Below are 18,251 nucleotides of genomic sequence, written 5' to 3'. Positions count from 1 at the left end.
TCAGTTATCATCGAACCAGCGTGGCTCGATGATGTTGCATTTGACTGGCGGTAATGTAATCGGCATAGTCGAAGGTAGAGACGTGGGTAAAAATTCTCCGGGCCACAGATGTAGCGCGTCCACGAGTAACAATCCGGCCAGAATGCCACGCAGCAGAGGCGCGAGTAGGACATTCGAAAGCCGAGTTTGCTTGTTGGCTTTCTGTGGCCAGATAAATACAAGTCGGGAATCACCTGTAAATAGATGATCTCATTGAGTCTCGTTCGCTCGATTGAGCGAAATCGCGTAATATTGTGGCAATTTTTCGCCGGAAGAAAGATGCATGTATATCGTCCGTATAATTCCGTGTAAATTTGTCTGCCATTTATCCGGACAAATCGCACAAGAGGATGCAATTATGGTCTCGCGTAATAATGACAGGGATATCTCTTCTTTAGACATACAGGATGTACTTGAGCGATATTAAACGATTGCAAAGCTGCTTTGTAGAAAAGACTGCAGGAATGACCTGCACTGCGACGGATGATCGAAGAGGTAACGCGATGCGGACAGACACCAGCAGGAGCGCTAAAATTTCCATCAGCAAGACGAGTCTTTCTCTTCCGGTAGCTGTAGGTACGACCTCGTAACGCACGACAAGCAAACTTGTCCTCCCAATTGGTACAAACGGAAGAATGTACGCTGGTGTTCTCCTCCTCCTCTTCTTGAAGAGAAGCACTCAACGAAAACTCATCGTCATCGTCTCCGTCCAATTTACTACTATAAATATCCAATTCAGTGACAGCGATTGTTCTCTACTGAGAGAAAATGTCGCGTATAGACTTTTCATCTTTTTACTTTCGACTGAACATCGACCCGACATCCTGACTGACGCGCTCCAGATTTCCGCTCACACACACACATATATACAAGTGTCTCCGCGTTTTACAATTGATCGATCGATAAACGCTTATAATATCGCATGCTGGGGCTATTGTTCGCGTAATTACTGTTTATAAAACCGACGACTGAAAAAGACGGATGGAAAATTTGTCGAGTATACAGTTTCTTTTGTTTCGTATAAATCACATTTCTCGATTACATTTCGATTGTAAACCATCGATCGGAGCGAACGTTCTACTTTGACCACCGTCAAAGCCGATCACTCTTTCGTACTCAAAATTCAGAAATGTTTAACATCGCGAATCTCTAATGCGCGCGATACAATTTTATTCCTTTGTATTCAAGAGACGTGCCGGAGAGAACGGTCAAAATGTCAGCCAAAATTAGTGAGTAACCTGTTCGCTCGTTCGGTTGCAAGACGAATAGTAGATTAGATGTGCTAATCTTCTATTCGTGCCATTCGTGCGTCTTCACACCTCAGATATGTGTGATTTCGACTGAGATTTTACATTATACGACTCATTTTTTCCCTTGTATAAAAAAAAAGACTCGCCACTGGCAAATGTCGCGTCGGAAATTGAGGAACGTCGATGCGACCTGATCGATCGTCACAAGCATCTCAGAGACAAGGTCGCTATGATGGAACGTTCCATCCCGGCTCTGATAACGTGCAATATGTGGAAAATGGCCGACGAGGGAGCAGGCCGTGACACAGCATACCGCATAGTACGACAGATCGTGGATATACCGGATCCTGTCGACGGACTGCTCGCCCGATTAAATGACGCTGTCAACGACCACCGCCTGGAAATGGCACAGTTGCATGTACGGCACGACATTGACATTCAACGATCCTGGTAACGTATCTTGTCGTGTGACCAGCTTTTTTTTTAGCGCGTACTCTTCGCGCGCGCGTCGCAAATTGGCCGACAAGTCCTTTCGAAAATCATCAAAATAGGGTAAATAGATTGACCAAGTTATTTCATCGGTATTAGGATAAGATTATAGATGCGGATGTAAAGCTGGAAGAAACCACCATGGAGTTGGAGTCTCTGGAACTGGCCAACAAAGAGACGGAGGAGAAACTGCGAGCACTGAGGCACCGTCTGAGTAGTACATCCAGCCTGCGTTCCATTCATTCGGAAGATCTGATATGTCTGAAGAAGATTCGTCAGCTTGCCGAAGAGGAGCTCAACTTGAAAAGTTGCATCAAAGAGCTGGAGAACAAAGAAACCACGTACAGACGACAGATGAGACAATTTCTACCTTGTAAAAAATTTCAACGCGATAACGAAAAGGTGAATGAAAGTTTTGCCGTTCGCTGAAAGTCACACTATAAAATATACTTTGATAGACGAGTAAGCGAAAAAAAAAGGACGTGATATACGTTCGATTTAGACGACTGATACATCGAAGGACACAGGTCGCGAACAAAGGTCGATGAAATCGTTTCGTCGCTTGCTGAATTTGTGTGAAAATTTATGTCCATCGCATTACATCCATGGTTGCGCGTGTCCAACGACAAAAGCGCTCGATTGTCGTTGCTGCAAATTTGCTTTCCAACATTCTCCTGCTTCAATCCGGAAATCGATGACGGCTCATCGCGAATCTCGATCTATCTCAAAAAAGATAGGCATGTACTTCAGGCACCTATTTTACCTATTTTTATCGCAATAAGAAATTGTAGGAAGAGTATTCTGATGCAAAAATACTTTGCTGAAAATATGAAATCGATGAAAGTTTTGGAAAAATTACTAAACATATTTCAAAATGAATCATAATTTTCCTTCTGAAATTTTGTGTAATACTGTGAAATATTGGGAAAGTGAAATTATACCGTTGAAAAGTAATAAAAATCTTTAGAAATATCGCGAAACTTTATTGAACTTACTGTTACGAATTTAATTGAAAACTGAATCTTTACTGAAATATTGATCAGAATCAATTGAGAGAGAATTTCTAGTGCATTTCAGTAAGATACTGCCATCGTATTCAATGATATACTGATTATATATTGTGTAATATTATATGTACGAATGTATAGACTCTTTCATTATAAAGTATCAATCGGATTGTTAATATAAAATAATATGTGGATCTAAAAATCGTTGCACAAGTTAATGCTCGAGTATTTTCGCATACATTTTCAGATGTGTCTCTCAAACACCATTCATGCGACAATAACACCGGTGAATGCATATGCAACGCGTGTTTTGCTGCTCGCAAATTGGTCTGTGAAGAAAAGCGCAACATCTTATCGACTGCACTGTGTGCAAATTGCAGCGTTCCATCGTTGACCATCTCTGCTACCGCGGCTTCAGAGACGCTACGTTTGGTAGTACCGGACATGGAACATGATGGTATTAGCGACAAAGAATTTTGCGAATGTTACACCTGTAGCGAAAACAGCGAGGAATCAACCTGATGATTTAATACCTCAACATGTTAAAATGGCAAAATACACACAGTACATAATCTTTATTTTCACGCGCTATCAAGTACTTTTAATTTTTTTAACTTGTGCCAAAGAAAGAAAAAGGTTTTTAATTTATTGTTTTTAATGCTCACTTATACGGTAATTTTGTAGGCGACTGACTATTAAAAAATATATATATATTTTAACCAAAGAAATGCGTGTGTTATATCAACCACCTGTGATCCCAATTTTGTTTTTACTTCGCTTAAAATGGAATGTTGAACGGGTGATAAGGGCTGGCTTCCGAACTGAAAATAAAGACAAAATCATTAGCGTATTACATCGTGTGACCACAGAATATTTTCTTTCTCTCTCTCTCTCTCTCTCTCTGATCGAATATCACTTCGAATATCACTTTTACAGGTAATAATAATAAGCAAGACTCACCCAGTCAAGGGACACATTCTTCCATTACGATGGAAAGTGTCGATATATTCGACGTCTTCGGATTTTAATTTAAAGTCGAATATTTTGCTGTTTTCAAGAATTCGAGACTTTGTGACTGATTTTGGTATCACTATGTGATCACGTTCCAACTAAAAAGATAATTACTTTGAACTTGATTGACTCCACTATATTCACAGAGGAATCGTTGACGATTATCAACGACCAGATGTTCGAGAAGGGGAGCTGACAATGCTCTAATATACCTGATAACGTAAGAGTATCTGCGCAGGTGTCTTGCCATATTTTATGGCAATCTGAGATAATGTTTCATCTTCCAGCAGTTTCGGATCGTCCGGCTTGGCCCATGGTCTGTCTGGTGATCCGAGTGGACTGTAGGCTGTAATAAGAATGCCCTTCTCCTTGCAAAAGTTTGACAGTTCCTTTTGCGTTAGATACGGATGACATTCGATCTATACAAGAAAATATAGTTGAACCAACAACACCTTTCTTTTTTGCATATATGTTGTTATATATTGAATAATGATAAAATAGATAGTGTAAGTGATAGCGCATATTGAATTATGAATTCTTTTCGTTGACAGCGTCTTTCTCAACAACCGCGCTGCTCGCATACTCTTAACCTACCTGATTCGTAACAGGTTTCACAGTCGTATTTTCGAGCAGTCTCGTAATTTGCTCAGAATTAAAATTACTGATCCCAATGTTTTTCGTCAATCCCTTGGATAGTACAGCCTCCATTGCCTTCCAAGTATCGACATAATCTACATCGCTCAGAGTGGTACTACCATCGGCATTTTTGGGAAAAACATCATCGCCCTCTTTAAATCCAACTGGCCAGTGTATCAAGTAGAGATCTAGGTAATCAAGACCAAGATCAGCCAGCGTCCGCTTGATGGCTGGTTCGACCAGATCAGGTCTGTGGAAAGTATTCCACAGTTTGCTAGTTACGAATAGATCCTCTCTCTTTACGACATTCTCCTTTACTTTTGTTTGTATAGCAGCCCCGATTTCCTTTTCGTTGCCATAAATATATGCGCAATCGATATGTCTGTAGCCGATATCAATAGCATCTTTGACAGCTTGGGTGACTTCACCTGGTTTAGACTGAAATAAAGTCGATATGAAAATTTGGTCTTTCGAAACGTCTTTCACAAAAGTATCCCCACAATATCCCCCAAGTATCATATGCATAAACGATAACTAGAGATTGCTTGTGAAATTCTTTCTATTTGTTCATTTTTTGCATTCTTCTTGTTTCTAGGCCATCGCCTAGAATGTAGCCTAGAGTTTATTGAAAACAATAGCATGTTCGTTATCTCCCATATCTCATTAGAATAGACAGAGGTAATCCCGGTTGGAATATTCTATTACTTACTCGCCGAAAGCGATAACGCGATCATAATGAATATATAATTTATGTTGTTTATGGAAAATACGAAGTGTTTAGTTAAACTTTTGCTTAAACTTGGTTTTGTACTTACAAGATAGGTGAAAACGGTATATTTTTTCATTAATTTTTAATCTGACACGCGATTTGTTATTCATACGAGGCTTACGTATTAATTCAGCGAAGCGGTTATGCAATGAGTTCCGATCGAAATAATAAAAACTTTGCGAGCGTTCAAGTTGTTTTCCTTTTTCAGGTGACTTTGAATCTATCTAATCGACGTTTTAAAACGGCTGTCGGTCAAGTGTGCTCTATCTTGCCAACACAGATAGAAATGATAAAATTCCCGATTATCGTTGAACAACAAATTACGGAACAACTGAAAATTAGTGTGTTGGAAACTTTTTTGTCATTATTCAACAATTAGCTTCGAGTTTGATGAAAGTCATTTTTAGCTCTGCATATTTGGTATTTTTTCAGTTTCCCTCTCTCTTTCTTCAAATTTCTCGAATGTGTATATGTGGGTGTCCATTTGATACGAAAGTACAGACGAAATAACATGTAGTTCGCAAAGTCACCTATATTGATCCACATAGAGAAGAAGGGAAGACAGAAATAGTTTTTTTTTTTTCCATCACACTTTGATATATTATCAGATTGGATATTGAAATAGATGGATCAACACACAATATTTATAAAATATATATAAAATAGTAAAAAAATACTGATATTAAATATTTTGTAAATATTCTAATGTCCGGGAAAATCAATTATGATAAGAATAATGTATTCGAAAATATTTGATTTTTAAAACATTTAGATTCGAGAATATTTATGAAAAATATTTATCATACCTGATTTTCTCGGACATCAGAATACTAACAAAATATTTAACATCTATATTTAAAAAAAATTTTTTTTAATATTTTATAAATATTGCATGCTGTCTGGGGAGAAAAATAAACGATGATTGTTAATTTAATTTATAAATTATTCAATCGAAGAATGTGTGAGGCAGCTAGAACCAAATATGGGGTCAAATATTGACCTTTGAATGCTTTCGATTCTGTGTAAGCATCGTATTTGACAAAGACGCAGAATGACACAGCGAGAAAAGAAACAAGGTGATATTCTAATAATAGACCCGAGAGAGATCAACGTTGAAAAGTCTAACCTTCCATGTGCCCAGACCAAAAGCCGGTACTTCGTTGCCATTGTAAAACTTGAACATCGGTGCTGTTAGACTCGACATTATATTAACGCTACACACAGGTTTCACCGATATCAAATACTTGCGAAGACTCTTCTCCAGCAAGCTCTCGCTCAATGTTGACTGTGAATGCCGGCCGAAGTACGCCGAGATTCTCTCTTATAGCCACCCCCACCAAAATTCTAATCGGGTGTTTTGAATTTCTCGCGAACAGACAAGATAGTGTTCTATTAAGCTTCATACGTCGCTACTTGCATAAAGAGGCTCCAAGTTTGCCTCGCCTGAACTTTCGCGACACATCTCGCGCACAGCCTCGATTGTAAAGCCAGCGGCACACAATGCTTGTGTTAGATTGTTTGCTGAATGGAAATACTGCCTCTTGATTGGTGTATTGTCATCCATTTTTGAAATTGCACCAATTAGAACGCAGTATTTCCATTCTGCAACAATCTAACATAAGCATCGCGTGCCGCTGGCTTAACATAATTTTCGATGATTTTCGCAATGTATTTTGCGTGTCCAATCCTAAGTATAAAGCACATCTCTTGGGAATTACTATGAAACAAATTCTCCCATTGGATATGTTGCAAAATTAATCTAAAAAATATAGTACTGCAACCTTTAATCCGTGTGGATATTTACGACCAATCGTATTGCAATATTCGCTGACGGTGTTGAAAATCTATAGACCCGTAAGTGGCTTAAATGTGCAAGCCAATCAGATGTCCCTACTTTTAGAGATACTTTCTTTATGAAAAGAAAGTTCAAGCTATTGTGTACGTAACAATAGATTTACAGTACTGGCAATGAATATCGGAATCGATTAATATTGAAAGTCCCTAGACTAATCCATGGAAATACGTGTCACAGCTTAATATCCGCATTTCGCAACTCGCGCAATGATAAAGTACCACAATGTATGATATATGTGAGGTGTTTTAATGATGTATCACTGGTCAGCAACAGTGACTGGGGAATAGCCGAATAGGTCGTTTATAGTCTAATTTCGCATCATGGAAAGTTACAGCGATCGTTCGGGTCAGAGCGATGAATTGAGCCCTTGATATGTAACTGTAGAGGAACAAAGGTTTATTCACGCTTATATGCTTATCTAATGAAGCATCGAAAAGAGCAATACATGTTCAAAAATCGTTGATGGAATATTTATCGCGTTTATTGCCAGTGTATCTTTCATCTATACATTTATTATGTTTCGATATTCACTGCCAGTACTGAAAATCTATAGTTCATGTTACTTGTACTATAGATATCTTTAGCAAATTGGTAGCGAATATCGAAATCGCATAACTCTGGCTATTAGATGAAATCACACGTAAATTCCGCGAGTTTAAAATAATTATCAAGGAAAGAGCTTTCCCGCGGAGAAAATAATTTGCACGCAACGAAATGCGAGCGTAAGAGCAGCTCTATATCTTGTTAATCTCGAGAAAGTCGATCGAATAATTAGCGTGATATTTCTGTAAGGTATAAATGGATGCAAACAAATCGGGATGTCTTGAGAATGTCCAGAGAACGTCCCGATGTCCTAAAGAACGTCCATAAGATATTGTGTGTTGTTTGGGCTGTTATTTGCATAGGTAACTACATCCTTTATTTTTCTAAAGTAACCTCTAATCGCTGATACGGCCGGCACTAATTACTCCCCTGACGTTTATAAAAGTAACAGTGAGCTAACATAGTGATACGCGATAAAACGTTTCGAGAACTCGTTTATCAAGAGTATAAATATTGTATAACGTTTCAAACGGCGCAAACAGACGTGTTAACATGAAAGTAGGATATTTTTTTAAAAGATAGTGCCGTCTGAGATGCTTTTTGAAATAACCATACTACGTTAATCAATATATTTAGGGGAACCATGTTGTGCTCAGAATATTCAAGACTACTTTTTTTGTCTCATAAGATTCTTCACGAAATGCAATATCGAGAGTAAAAAAATACCTTATATAAAAACAATAAGCACGTAAATATCGATCGTTGAAAAAATTCATATGGGATCCTATGGTTTAGCGATTTGAGTCCCATATATATATATATATATATATATATTTTTTTTTTACAATATGAAGTGTGACAAATTATTTTTTGCAAGTGTTGTATATGATTGTACGCTGTATCAAACTCAGACCGGAAAAAACCCGTAGACTTGGCCCAGACCTTGAAATTTGTCGCAACGTCGCAATAGCTGTAATTGAATAGACCAAGGGTCGAGTGAATGCCGCCGTGGGAACGTTTCAGAGGGGATTGTACCAAGTTATGACTTGTTTCCTGTTGCTTTTATAAACCAAGCAATATTACGTTGCGATTAATATGTTTATCTGCATATTTTATAATTCTGCGAATTGCTATGATTGCTGCGAATTGCTTAAAAAAGAAAAACCAAAATATTATATAAGTAATAGTATAATTTTTAAATTAACATCTGGAAAGCAGGTCTTTCACATAATATATTACATGAGATAAACAGTTATCTCATCGTTTATAACAAATATGCGGTATTGAATGCACAGGTATGACGCAGGTATCTCACTGAACTTTTCCAGCGGAGAATCTGTTGCAAAGTTTTAGAAGCATTTTCAAATAATGTTGACCATCGTAATAACATTTCGCGATAAACTCATGAGATAAATTCACATATTTTCATGTCGTTATAATCTTGTTCTCCGCATAGCACGCTTGTTCTCTCTGGTAAGTTTTCAGGAACGTCGCTCGCGACAAAGACAGGAGTTGAAAAAATACATACTCGTGCATTAACAATTAAAGAAAGTCCATTGTTTTTGCTTACAAGTCTCTTGTTCTCTTGTACAATTAGAACACAATGGTACGCGCTTTCGTACCAGCTCATCATACTGCATATTATCTGCTTTACAAAAAGATATTGTAATATTAATAATGGAGCGGATACAACAGCGCAAAAATCATTCGGATATCAGTAGTTGATCGGAGTAACGCTTTGTTTTGAGAAATGAACTGTATTTTCATAAACGCGCCACCATAACTGTCGAGACTGCAGCAGCGAAATTACGTCATGTAACAAATCTTCCGTTATCCTTTTCTCTTTTATGCATTCGCGCGATATTCTTTCTCTCTTTGTATGTTTATGAGATGTATAGTTTTGTATTTGATAAATCATGATAATGATTTGAGAGCGCATATTGAGATCAAAGAGCATGTTTGCTTTCAATTTCGCTTAGGAAAAACTTCGAACGGTATGCCCCGAGATAATTTACTTAATTTACGTAATTCATAAATTTTGTTTATAAATTAATCGTTGATCTCATTTTTTGAACTAATTGCGTAACATTTCTTCTTTTTCCGCAAAAACAGGTTGATAAAATCATTATATTATCTTGTTAAAAATGAAAAAAAGGACTGTACAGTGTTGAACACGAACCCCATTGATTATACTTACGAAATACAAAAGCTGATAATAATTTACATTACATTACAATACTTGGTTATCGTGACTATAAATTTATATGCATCGCAAGTTGAGTCTGAAATGCAAGATACATTTTATATAAATGATTTCATATATATATATATATATAATTTGTAATTTTTTAATTATATAAATAGAATAATACTCTGCGTGTAATTTATCCAAATTTTTTTGGATCTGAGCAGATTTACAACCACGCGATGCAAATAAATTTTATAGCAAGTAGATAACACAGGGATATTATCTTGTAAAAAAGAAACTTTTATGCGTGCGTGCGTGCGTGTGCGTGTGTGTGTCAAATAGATAAATTTTATTTATACAAGCTAGCAGATCGTGTTATAGACGTCGAGCAAATTATACTACATCTTAAATGGTTCGATCGAACGTATCGCTGTGTCCATCCGCCCACATTAAACCATCGTAACGCGTGTTAATATAAATTAATTTTTGTTATACAAATCTACAAGAGTACATTACGATACATTCTTTAATACTGACTAACTCTACGAACACACTAATCGACATCAAGTGTGATGTAAGAGATGTACTGCAATCATGTATCGATATTTACATCTTGATCAATGTACATTCACCGTAAAGGGTCGATTTGACGATTGGATTAAATGATCTCTCGAATATTACAACGGATCACAAATGTTGAAAATAAGGCGTTACAGCGGCTATTTCTTTTTCTTCACAAGTACATTGTTGGGATATATCGAANCTCTCTCTCTCTCTCTCTCTCTCTCTCTCTCTCTCTCTCTCTCTCTCGCTCGCTCGCGTGAGAAGATTTATCCCAAAAAGCGCCGAATAAATAATGCTTTCTCTCTGTCTGTCTGTCTCGGAATGAAATATCTTACGTTCCTCTCTTGACTACGTGTTATTTTTGCCAGATTCTTTCAATTAATAAAAATGGAAGAACTAGTGTTAGACTTGAATTCGGAGCGCTCTTTACGTACGCGACAGTGCGCCGCATGCCCTCGGTCTTTGACAGCAACAGAGACTACGCAATCTTGCCGCAGGACCCGCTGCCGGCTCTTCCACCGATCACCGTTCCTCGACACCTTCGTTGGTTTCTTGCTGCGGTCTTGCAATCTGATACGTGATGAGATATTCGGGATATGCTTGTTCGCCTCTGTAGACGACGTACTCGGGGAATACCAAGCCACCTTGCGACGGTTTGCCCATTACGCTATGGTGCCCGGGAGGCGCGTGTGCCATTTTCATCGCTGAGAATTGTAGAAACGATTTGCCGAGTGTAACTCTACACAGTAACAGGTGCCTAAAAATTAAAGAAAAATACTTATCCTTTTCACACATATCGTATCGCATACTGGTGACACGATTTCTCTCTCTCACTCATTCGCTCACTCACCTATGACAAATGTAACAGCTTCTGTCTTTGTGAGCGGGACATCCGGTGCCGCCGCATATACCATAAACATATTGATTGCTCTTGCTACTGTGTTCCGCGAAATATATACCAGCACCGAACATTCCACCGATATACGCGTGCCGTTCATCGAAGCCTTTCTGTACGATAGCATTGATGAACGGGCTACCGTGAAACAGCATTCTCTCGTTCGCTTGCGGCACTGCCGAGCTGGGAGTATTTCTGAGTCCTGTACTGGGAGAAGCTGGAGCGGCGGCGCCGACTTCCTCGGCCACTTCTTGCCTCCTGTGAGCGTAACGCTCCCACAACTTACGGTTCTGAACCTTCTGTATCTACGCAACAATTTTTTTTTTTTTAATTGAGTAATCTCTGTGTGTAAATATATAAGAAGGCGCGAAAGGGAAAACCGCGAGAAGGAATAGAGAGAGAGAGAAAATTGTTGAGAATATTCGACTATTCGTGTCAATTACGTACTCTGACTATATTGTATCGAGAGAAGATACCACCGGAATGGCCGTTGTCTCTGTGTTGTCTGATAGTGCTCTGCATTTCCTCTTCAACAGCTAGAAATTCTTTATCTTCGGCTAGCAAGTCCACCAGCAGTGTGCCAGGATTTACAGAGGGTTGCCAGAGAGAGCCCGCCGCCGTGTTCAACAGCTTGTCCATACCTTTGATCAGTTTGTGCCTGTAACCGTAAGCCGACACTCCGACCTGTTTCAAATCCTCGTGACCCATTTCCGCCAGTATATCCAATGTGATTTGTTCGCGTTCGAACAATTCGAGCAAGTGTTCCAGACCGAGACTCTGCAAGAAGCCGGCAACAGTGGTGATGGAAGCGTGTTCCTTACACAGTTCTTTGGGTTCTTTCTCGGGGGGACACGGCTGCTCACTCGGTGGCATCGGACTCAGGCACGACGTCGGACGTGCCAATGGTACACACAGAATCATAGCTGCGCCGGACGGCATAATGACCGTTTCCTGAGTGAGAGGCGGTGGCGGTGTGACTGGAACTAATCGATGGAAAAAAAAAAAATAATAATTGTAGTAATCGGGCAATGTAGCAATTACGTGAATACACGTCTGTCGTACTACCAATTTCACACAGATTTTCAATCGTTTTTCGACAAATTCCTCTTACCGGATACGATACTAGGCGGTCTGCTAACGGTGACGGAACTGCCGTTATTCATCATGTTACCGGACGGTACCGACGGGACGACTTGTTGGGAAGCCATAGCGTCTTGCAGTAAACACCTTACATCGTCCGCACTGGCTAGATCCACCGGACTCTGCCCTTCCTGATTTTTCAGGAAAGGATCGGCGCCGTGCGCGAGCAAAAGAGCGCACAGCTGCGTTCGGCCTTTCTGCGCGGCTTCGTGAAGTGGCGTAAATCCCCATTTGTCCGTCGCATTCACCACGGTGTTGTATTTAATGAGCAAGGCTGCAATGTCCAAGTGACCGTAACTCGACGCGTTGTGCAGAGGGATGAGGCCGCCCTTGTCTTGCGCGTTTACATCCGCCCCGCGTTCGAGTAAGAATTCAGCTACTTCCAAGTTGTTGTAGCCCGCTGTGTGACACACATTGTCAGTATTGTACAACAGAATCGGTCAGATTCTGCGAAATGATTTCGACATGAAAGATTATAAGAGGCGAGTTACCAGCTAAATGTAACGGAGTACTGTTGCGCCCTTGCGCATCCCGGCAGTTAATGTTGTCTTGCGTAACCAATCTCTGGACTCTGGCCAAGTTTCCTTTCTTCGCTGCGTCGAGCAGAGCGCTATTTCCACGCAGCAAATCCGCTACGTCCTGGTCACCGTCTCTCACTAAATCCAACGGGGTTGCGCCATCTCGATTCTTCTTGGTGGCATCCGCTCCGTGTCTCAAAAGTAATCGAACTATTTCATACTTGCCCTTGGCGGCAGCCTCGTGAAGCGGCGTAAATTTCCATAAATCGGCAACGTTTACCGATGCACCGTGCTTCACCAATAATTCCGTAACTTCGTAGTGTCCGTACGAGCAAGCGTTGTGAAGAGGAACCAAGCCGCTGAATAAGAATTCGCTGTGTTAGCTCGGCAGTTGAATGACATTTGGAATTTATCGGATAAATGTTGCCATACCCTTTATCTTTGGCATGTACATCCGCGCCGTGTGCCAATAGATACTCGACAACCGGCACTCTGTTGAAGCCCGCTGCAAAGTGTAGCGGAGTCGAATGCCTTCCGTCCAAATCGCGGCAATTCACGGCGTGTGGATTGGCTTGCAAAATTCTCTCCACTGCGGCGAGGTCTCCCGACTTGCTCGCCTCCAGTAGTTGCGCCTCTGCGTCGTCCGCGGCACCACCGCTCGGCGGATCTGCCGCGAAAAGTTTCCTCTGTCGTTGAGTTGAACAAACCCTGGCCAAGCAACACTTACCTTGCAAAATCTTGAGCACGTTTTCGGCGGCGATTTGTGCCGCGGTGTATCCTTGAAGCGACACTATCGAAGGATCGACGTTGTACAGCAAAAGTATCCGGCAGGCCTGCACGTTATCCTCTCTGACGCACCTAATTAAGCGCAGCATATCGTTTGAACATTATAAACCGCCTTCCTTCCAGCGAAGCGAGCGTACCTGTGCAGTGCGGTCTGGCCCAAGCCGTCCAGCGCGTTGACCTTCGCGTTATGTCGAAGTAATATGTCCATCGCATCGTAATGCGAATGATCGGTCGCTACGTGAAGCGGCGTCAGAAAGTCCTTATTCTTCTCGTTCATGGCAGCATTCTTTCTGACCAAGGCCTCGACAACTTGCTTCCTCTTCGGATAAGGTGACGCCACTGCGCAGTGCAACGGCGTGTCCCCGGTGTAAGGATGTTTGAAGTTGACCACTTCTTGAGACAGATATTTCTTCAACTTTGTAAGATCCGCTTGCCTGCAGGCGTCCAACAGGCAGTGACCCTTGTATTCGTCTGTAATTCGTACGCGTTGTACGAATGAATGAATGATGGATGAGTTACGATAAGTCGAACAGAACTCACAGGCTAGTCTTTCTTGTAATTCGAGCGTCGGTGCTACGTCGATGGCGCTTTTACTATGGCAGTTCAATTGCATCGGGTCCGCACCTTCGCTCAACAGCAAAGAACAAACCTCCGCTCTGGATTTACTCGCAGCTTCGTGCAACGGAGTAAAGGTCCAAAGGTCACTGGCATTAACGGCGGCGCCGTGCTTCAAAAGCGCCTCAGTCACTTCGAAATGGCCGTACGAACAGGCATTGTGAAGTGGCACGAGACCTCTGAAAGCAGCATTTTACTTTATTCATACGTGAACTTCGCTCACGAAATCTTATAGAATAACTACGATCGAACCCTTTGTCCTTCGCGTGCACGTCCGCGCCGTTCTGAAGAAGGATCTGCACAACCCTGGATCTGTTATATCCAGCCGCTAGGTGAAGAGGCGTCGATCTCCTCCCGTCACTAGCGTGACAATTGACATTTAGCGGATTCAACAGCTGCAACAGTCGTTCCTCGTTTCCGGATCGAGCGGCTTCCAAGAGCTCGTCCTTCCTATACTCTCCCGTTAGAACCGGCTTAGTGGCGGGATCAGCCAGTTCTAACGCAGTCTTTCCTTCTGTATTCCTAATGTTTACATCTGCCCCATGCTGTAGCAGAGCAATACACACGTCTATTTTACCCTGCCAAGTACGATACGAAAGTTAGATATCTTGGTAAACAATATCGCGGCATATCGCATATAATGCGAACCTTGATGGCTGCCTCGTGCAGAGGTGTGTAGTTCCAATTGTCTCTTGTGTTTGGGTTCGCTCCTGCTTCCAGGAGTAATCTCACGACGTCGGAATGCCCGAAGGAACATGCATTGTGCAGCGGATGTAGACCACCGTCGTCGCGGGCTTGAATCGAAGCACCGGCGGATAAGAGAAATTCTACAACCTCCTTTCTACCGTATCCTACGACACATGAATATATGTGAGCATATTTACAAGTATATGAATACGTAGGTAATTGTGAAAACAATTTTATTCACATCAGCAATAAGGACGATAAATGTTACACACATTGTCAACGAGAAGTATATGTCTGAATGATCCCTCCGTTTGCATCGTCAACGAAGGAAAATCATCGCAACAATACTGTAAAGAAAAAGTATTCAAAAAGGCTTGATTTTCTCATGGAGCCAATATACTTCCTTCTAATCGGCAACACGATCAGCTGACTATGAATCGATACACAGCTGCAATCGGAAGAAAGCGTTCGCTCGAGTTTACCGTCCTGCTTACCAATTGTGCTCCAGCGTGTTGCGCGAAAGCATCGAGCAGGGGAAACTCACCAGCTGCAAAATGCAGAGGGGTAGACTTGCGTCCAGCGGTGTCGCGGGCGTTGACCGTCTTCGGGGTGACCAATGCCTTCACCTTGGCGAGATCGCCGGTTTTGCAAGCCTCGAAAAGTTCACGGAGCGGATCGCCGCTACCGCCGCCGCCCGTGCCCGGCAGCGAGTCTGCCAGCGTCGACCTGCGTCCTGCCATTTTTTTTCACACCGCCATTTTCACGCCGTCGCGCTATCCGACGATTCGAACGTATTTAGAATAAACGTACACATTTCACGCAGTCACAGCACGAGTTGCGCGCAAGCTAGTTGCAGGACGGACGGACGGAAGAATGGGTTGCTAGGGAAGACGGTGGGGCTACAGTGGTGACATTCCGCGTCTCTGATGAGAAACCTTCGGACGGCTGCGGGATAGCGTTGGGTAAAAGCTGTTTATCGACGGAGCTTCGTCACCGACTGCTCGAATGTGCTTCATCTTTCTTCTCGATCAATCGATCGATTCTTTTCTCGAAATATTACAAATTAGAGCTGATATCGAGTAAAAATAAGAGACGCAAAGCTCGAAATTGTGCATTTCCATAAGAACATGTTAGACCAGCCTGCGTATAGTCGCTCCAACTAACATATCACGATTTCCATCTATCTGATGTAGATGAATAGTTTCAATGCCGCCATCCAGGAACTGAAGTAGTGACGACAAACATCTTTTTGTCAAATTTGAAGAGTAACTTTTCAGCAACAAAAAAGTAACTCAGGTAACATCCTTTCATAGTGCGGCTTGAAAGTTTATAACAAGAAAAGAACGGCATTTAGAAAGACGTCGAAAAAACATATAAAAACGTCTATATTGTACAAATTTAACGGCAGCTTAGGAAAGAAGGATTAAAGTGGTTCAATTTCGATGAATTTTTTTAGTTACTTGTCAAAAGGTGACCCGAGTGAATTTGATATAATTTTTTATAATTAAAAACATTCAATTTTATTCTTGGTTTTTCGCCTCTTTAAGCATGTATGTTTGATAAGGAGGGAAAAGTCGACGCAATAATATAGTGGATATATAACATATGTGAATTTACATTTTACATAGCGCGAAAGTAATTTTTTTGTTGTATAAAGATTTCACTATTAATTTTATTTTATGAATGTTACAAATATGTTGTATCATTATTATTTATATGTAATATATATCTTACTAGATTCCCACTAAACAAGTGACATTGATGTTACTTGGTGTTTACTGGGTTGAAAATGAAAGTACTTTATCGGATAATTATATAGAGAAAAACAGTTAGACAAGATGTAATATTCTATTATAACATATTCGAGNGTGTTTCCGATGCACTTTTTAAACCGGCGCCACTCATTCGTGCAATAGGATACGTATGCGTTTACACGATTATATATAGATATATAGATACACATATACATATATACATTTATATGTACACGCGCACACACACACACATACATACATATGTGTATACATATACATACATACATACATACATATATATATATATATATACATATATATATATATATATATATATATAAAGGTTCAATTTATTCATGTTCATCATGCTTCGTTGCTTTATGTGTCGCTTTTACGATACAGACAAATAGAGAAAAGCCTTTTTCGCATTCCTGCGTAATACCGCTTACTAAAAACAAATATAAATTATAGAAATGTGTCGAGAAGCGCATACATAAAAATATATGATGAAATTTTATGTTTATAATATCTTTCTTTCTCTTACTCACCTTCTCTTATGCAATCACGTGCGATCTTGTGTGCTTTTGCTTCTTTAGGATTGCCATCCATCTTTCTACTTATTTCAGCGTGAACTTTATGCTCCTTAATTTCCGATCCTACCATCTGATCAAACGGAAAGAAGAAATATTCGTTATTTACAACTCTGAGTTTGTATTTCTTACATGTTATATATAAAAGCTTACTAAACCCTCCTCTCTCAATAGGCACTCCAAAGTGCAACCATTTTGTCTTCTCTTTTCTTCGTTTCCGGGCTTTGCATACTCGTTATCTATTATCTCGGACTTGGTGTAAAAGTCCACTGGAAAAAAACAAATAACAGAGCACGCATTTTACACCAAGGTTTTTAGTTTTAACACAAAAGTACTCCTCTGATATTTTCTTAATGCTCTGCTAGATTTTTATCGATAATTAATTCACGCACCATATAAATGATCGTTGGAAAAGTGCAGAAAACTAGGAGGGATATAATTGTATCTTACGTGTAGTCATATTATTTTCGCTCATACAAGTGTCGAAACTATCCTCATTAGAAAGCGCCTGTTTCAATCTTTCACCTGTAGTTCCAGCTGAACTGAAAGACTGTGACATATATGCGCAGTTTCATTTCATATATATAATACGTGTGTATATCATATAATTTGTTATTGATAGAGATGAACGAAAAATACTTACAGCAAGTGCTAAACTACAGGCGCAAAACGCGAGCACTTTCATCTTGCTAAGATTATATTCTTCCGCTGCTGAACTGAACCGTGTGTATAGAACCGCGTCTCTTGAGAGAACGCATCGTGCTTTTATACGTAGTCTACAGATATGAAATGTAAAGGTTAAAGATTACGAGTCGTATAAATACGTTCAGTGTGACGGGAACGTGATGCTGTTATGTCATATATATATAAACACACAAAGCATACCTCGTATATATATATATATATATATATATA

At 40.4% G+C, this 18,251-nt stretch overlaps 4 protein-coding genes across 6 annotated transcripts; 1 reads left to right on the top strand and 3 right to left on the bottom strand.

Annotated features, from left to right (window-relative positions):
• Window positions 1-1,252: 1,252 nt before the first annotated feature.
• Window positions 1,253-3,333, top strand: LOC106749691. Its single transcript, XM_014629379.1, has 4 exons — window positions 1,253-1,268; window positions 1,385-1,707; window positions 1,878-2,198; window positions 2,972-3,333. The coding sequence occupies exons 1-4, from the start codon at window positions 1,253-1,255 to the stop codon at window positions 3,305-3,307; spliced, it is 996 nt and encodes a 331-aa protein (XP_014484865.1). The 3' UTR covers window positions 3,308-3,333.
• Window positions 3,334-3,410: 77 nt separating this feature from the next.
• LOC106749786 (aldose reductase-like) lies at window positions 3,411-6,645 on the bottom strand. Its single transcript, XM_014629606.1, has 5 exons — window positions 6,328-6,645; window positions 4,391-4,870; window positions 4,009-4,215; window positions 3,746-3,894; window positions 3,411-3,606 (listed from the first exon to the last, which is right to left on the bottom strand). Exons 1-5 carry the CDS (start codon window positions 6,403-6,405, stop codon window positions 3,564-3,566), a joined length of 957 nt encoding a protein of 318 aa, XP_014485092.1. The 5' UTR covers window positions 6,406-6,645; the 3' UTR covers window positions 3,411-3,563.
• Window positions 6,646-9,134: 2,489 nt separating this feature from the next.
• Window positions 9,135-16,853, bottom strand: LOC106749803 (tankyrase). 3 transcript variants are annotated; one of them, XM_014629647.1, is made up of 12 exons: window positions 15,537-16,853; window positions 14,954-15,156; window positions 14,558-14,883; window positions 14,231-14,484; window positions 13,828-14,161; window positions 13,632-13,762; window positions 13,337-13,571; window positions 12,878-13,263; window positions 12,358-12,786; window positions 11,694-12,229; window positions 11,202-11,551; window positions 9,135-11,108 (listed from the first exon to the last, which is right to left on the bottom strand). In XM_014629647.1, the coding sequence occupies exons 1-12, from the start codon at window positions 15,730-15,732 to the stop codon at window positions 10,874-10,876; spliced, it is 3,615 nt and encodes a 1,204-aa protein (XP_014485133.1). In that variant the 5' UTR covers window positions 15,733-16,853; the 3' UTR covers window positions 9,135-10,873. The 3 variants fall into 3 exon arrangements, with proteins under 3 accessions (XP_014485133.1, XP_014485135.1, XP_014485136.1); XM_014629649.1 differs by having other exon boundaries at window positions 14,558-14,850; XM_014629650.1 differs by lacking the exon at window positions 11,202-11,551 and having other exon boundaries at window positions 10,992-11,108.
• A 213-nt stretch (window positions 16,854-17,066) lies between these two features.
• LOC106749805 (pheromone-binding protein Gp-9-like) lies at window positions 17,067-18,090 on the bottom strand. Its single transcript, XM_014629655.1, has 5 exons — window positions 17,980-18,090; window positions 17,787-17,886; window positions 17,490-17,605; window positions 17,295-17,409; window positions 17,067-17,194 (listed from the first exon to the last, which is right to left on the bottom strand). The coding sequence occupies exons 1-5, from the start codon at window positions 18,019-18,021 to the stop codon at window positions 17,097-17,099; spliced, it is 471 nt and encodes a 156-aa protein (XP_014485141.1). The 5' UTR covers window positions 18,022-18,090; the 3' UTR covers window positions 17,067-17,096.
• Window positions 18,091-18,251: the final 161 nt, after the last annotated feature.

The sequence above is a fragment of the Dinoponera quadriceps genome, unplaced genomic scaffold (genome assembly GCF_001313825.1).
Source record: "Dinoponera quadriceps isolate SergipeBrazil2010 unplaced genomic scaffold, ASM131382v1 scaffold3289, whole genome shotgun sequence".
Lineage (NCBI taxonomy): Eukaryota > Metazoa > Arthropoda > Insecta > Hymenoptera > Formicidae > Dinoponera > Dinoponera quadriceps.
The sequence above is the reverse complement of the archived record's forward strand: the minus strand, read 5'-3'. Positions and strand labels throughout refer to the sequence as shown.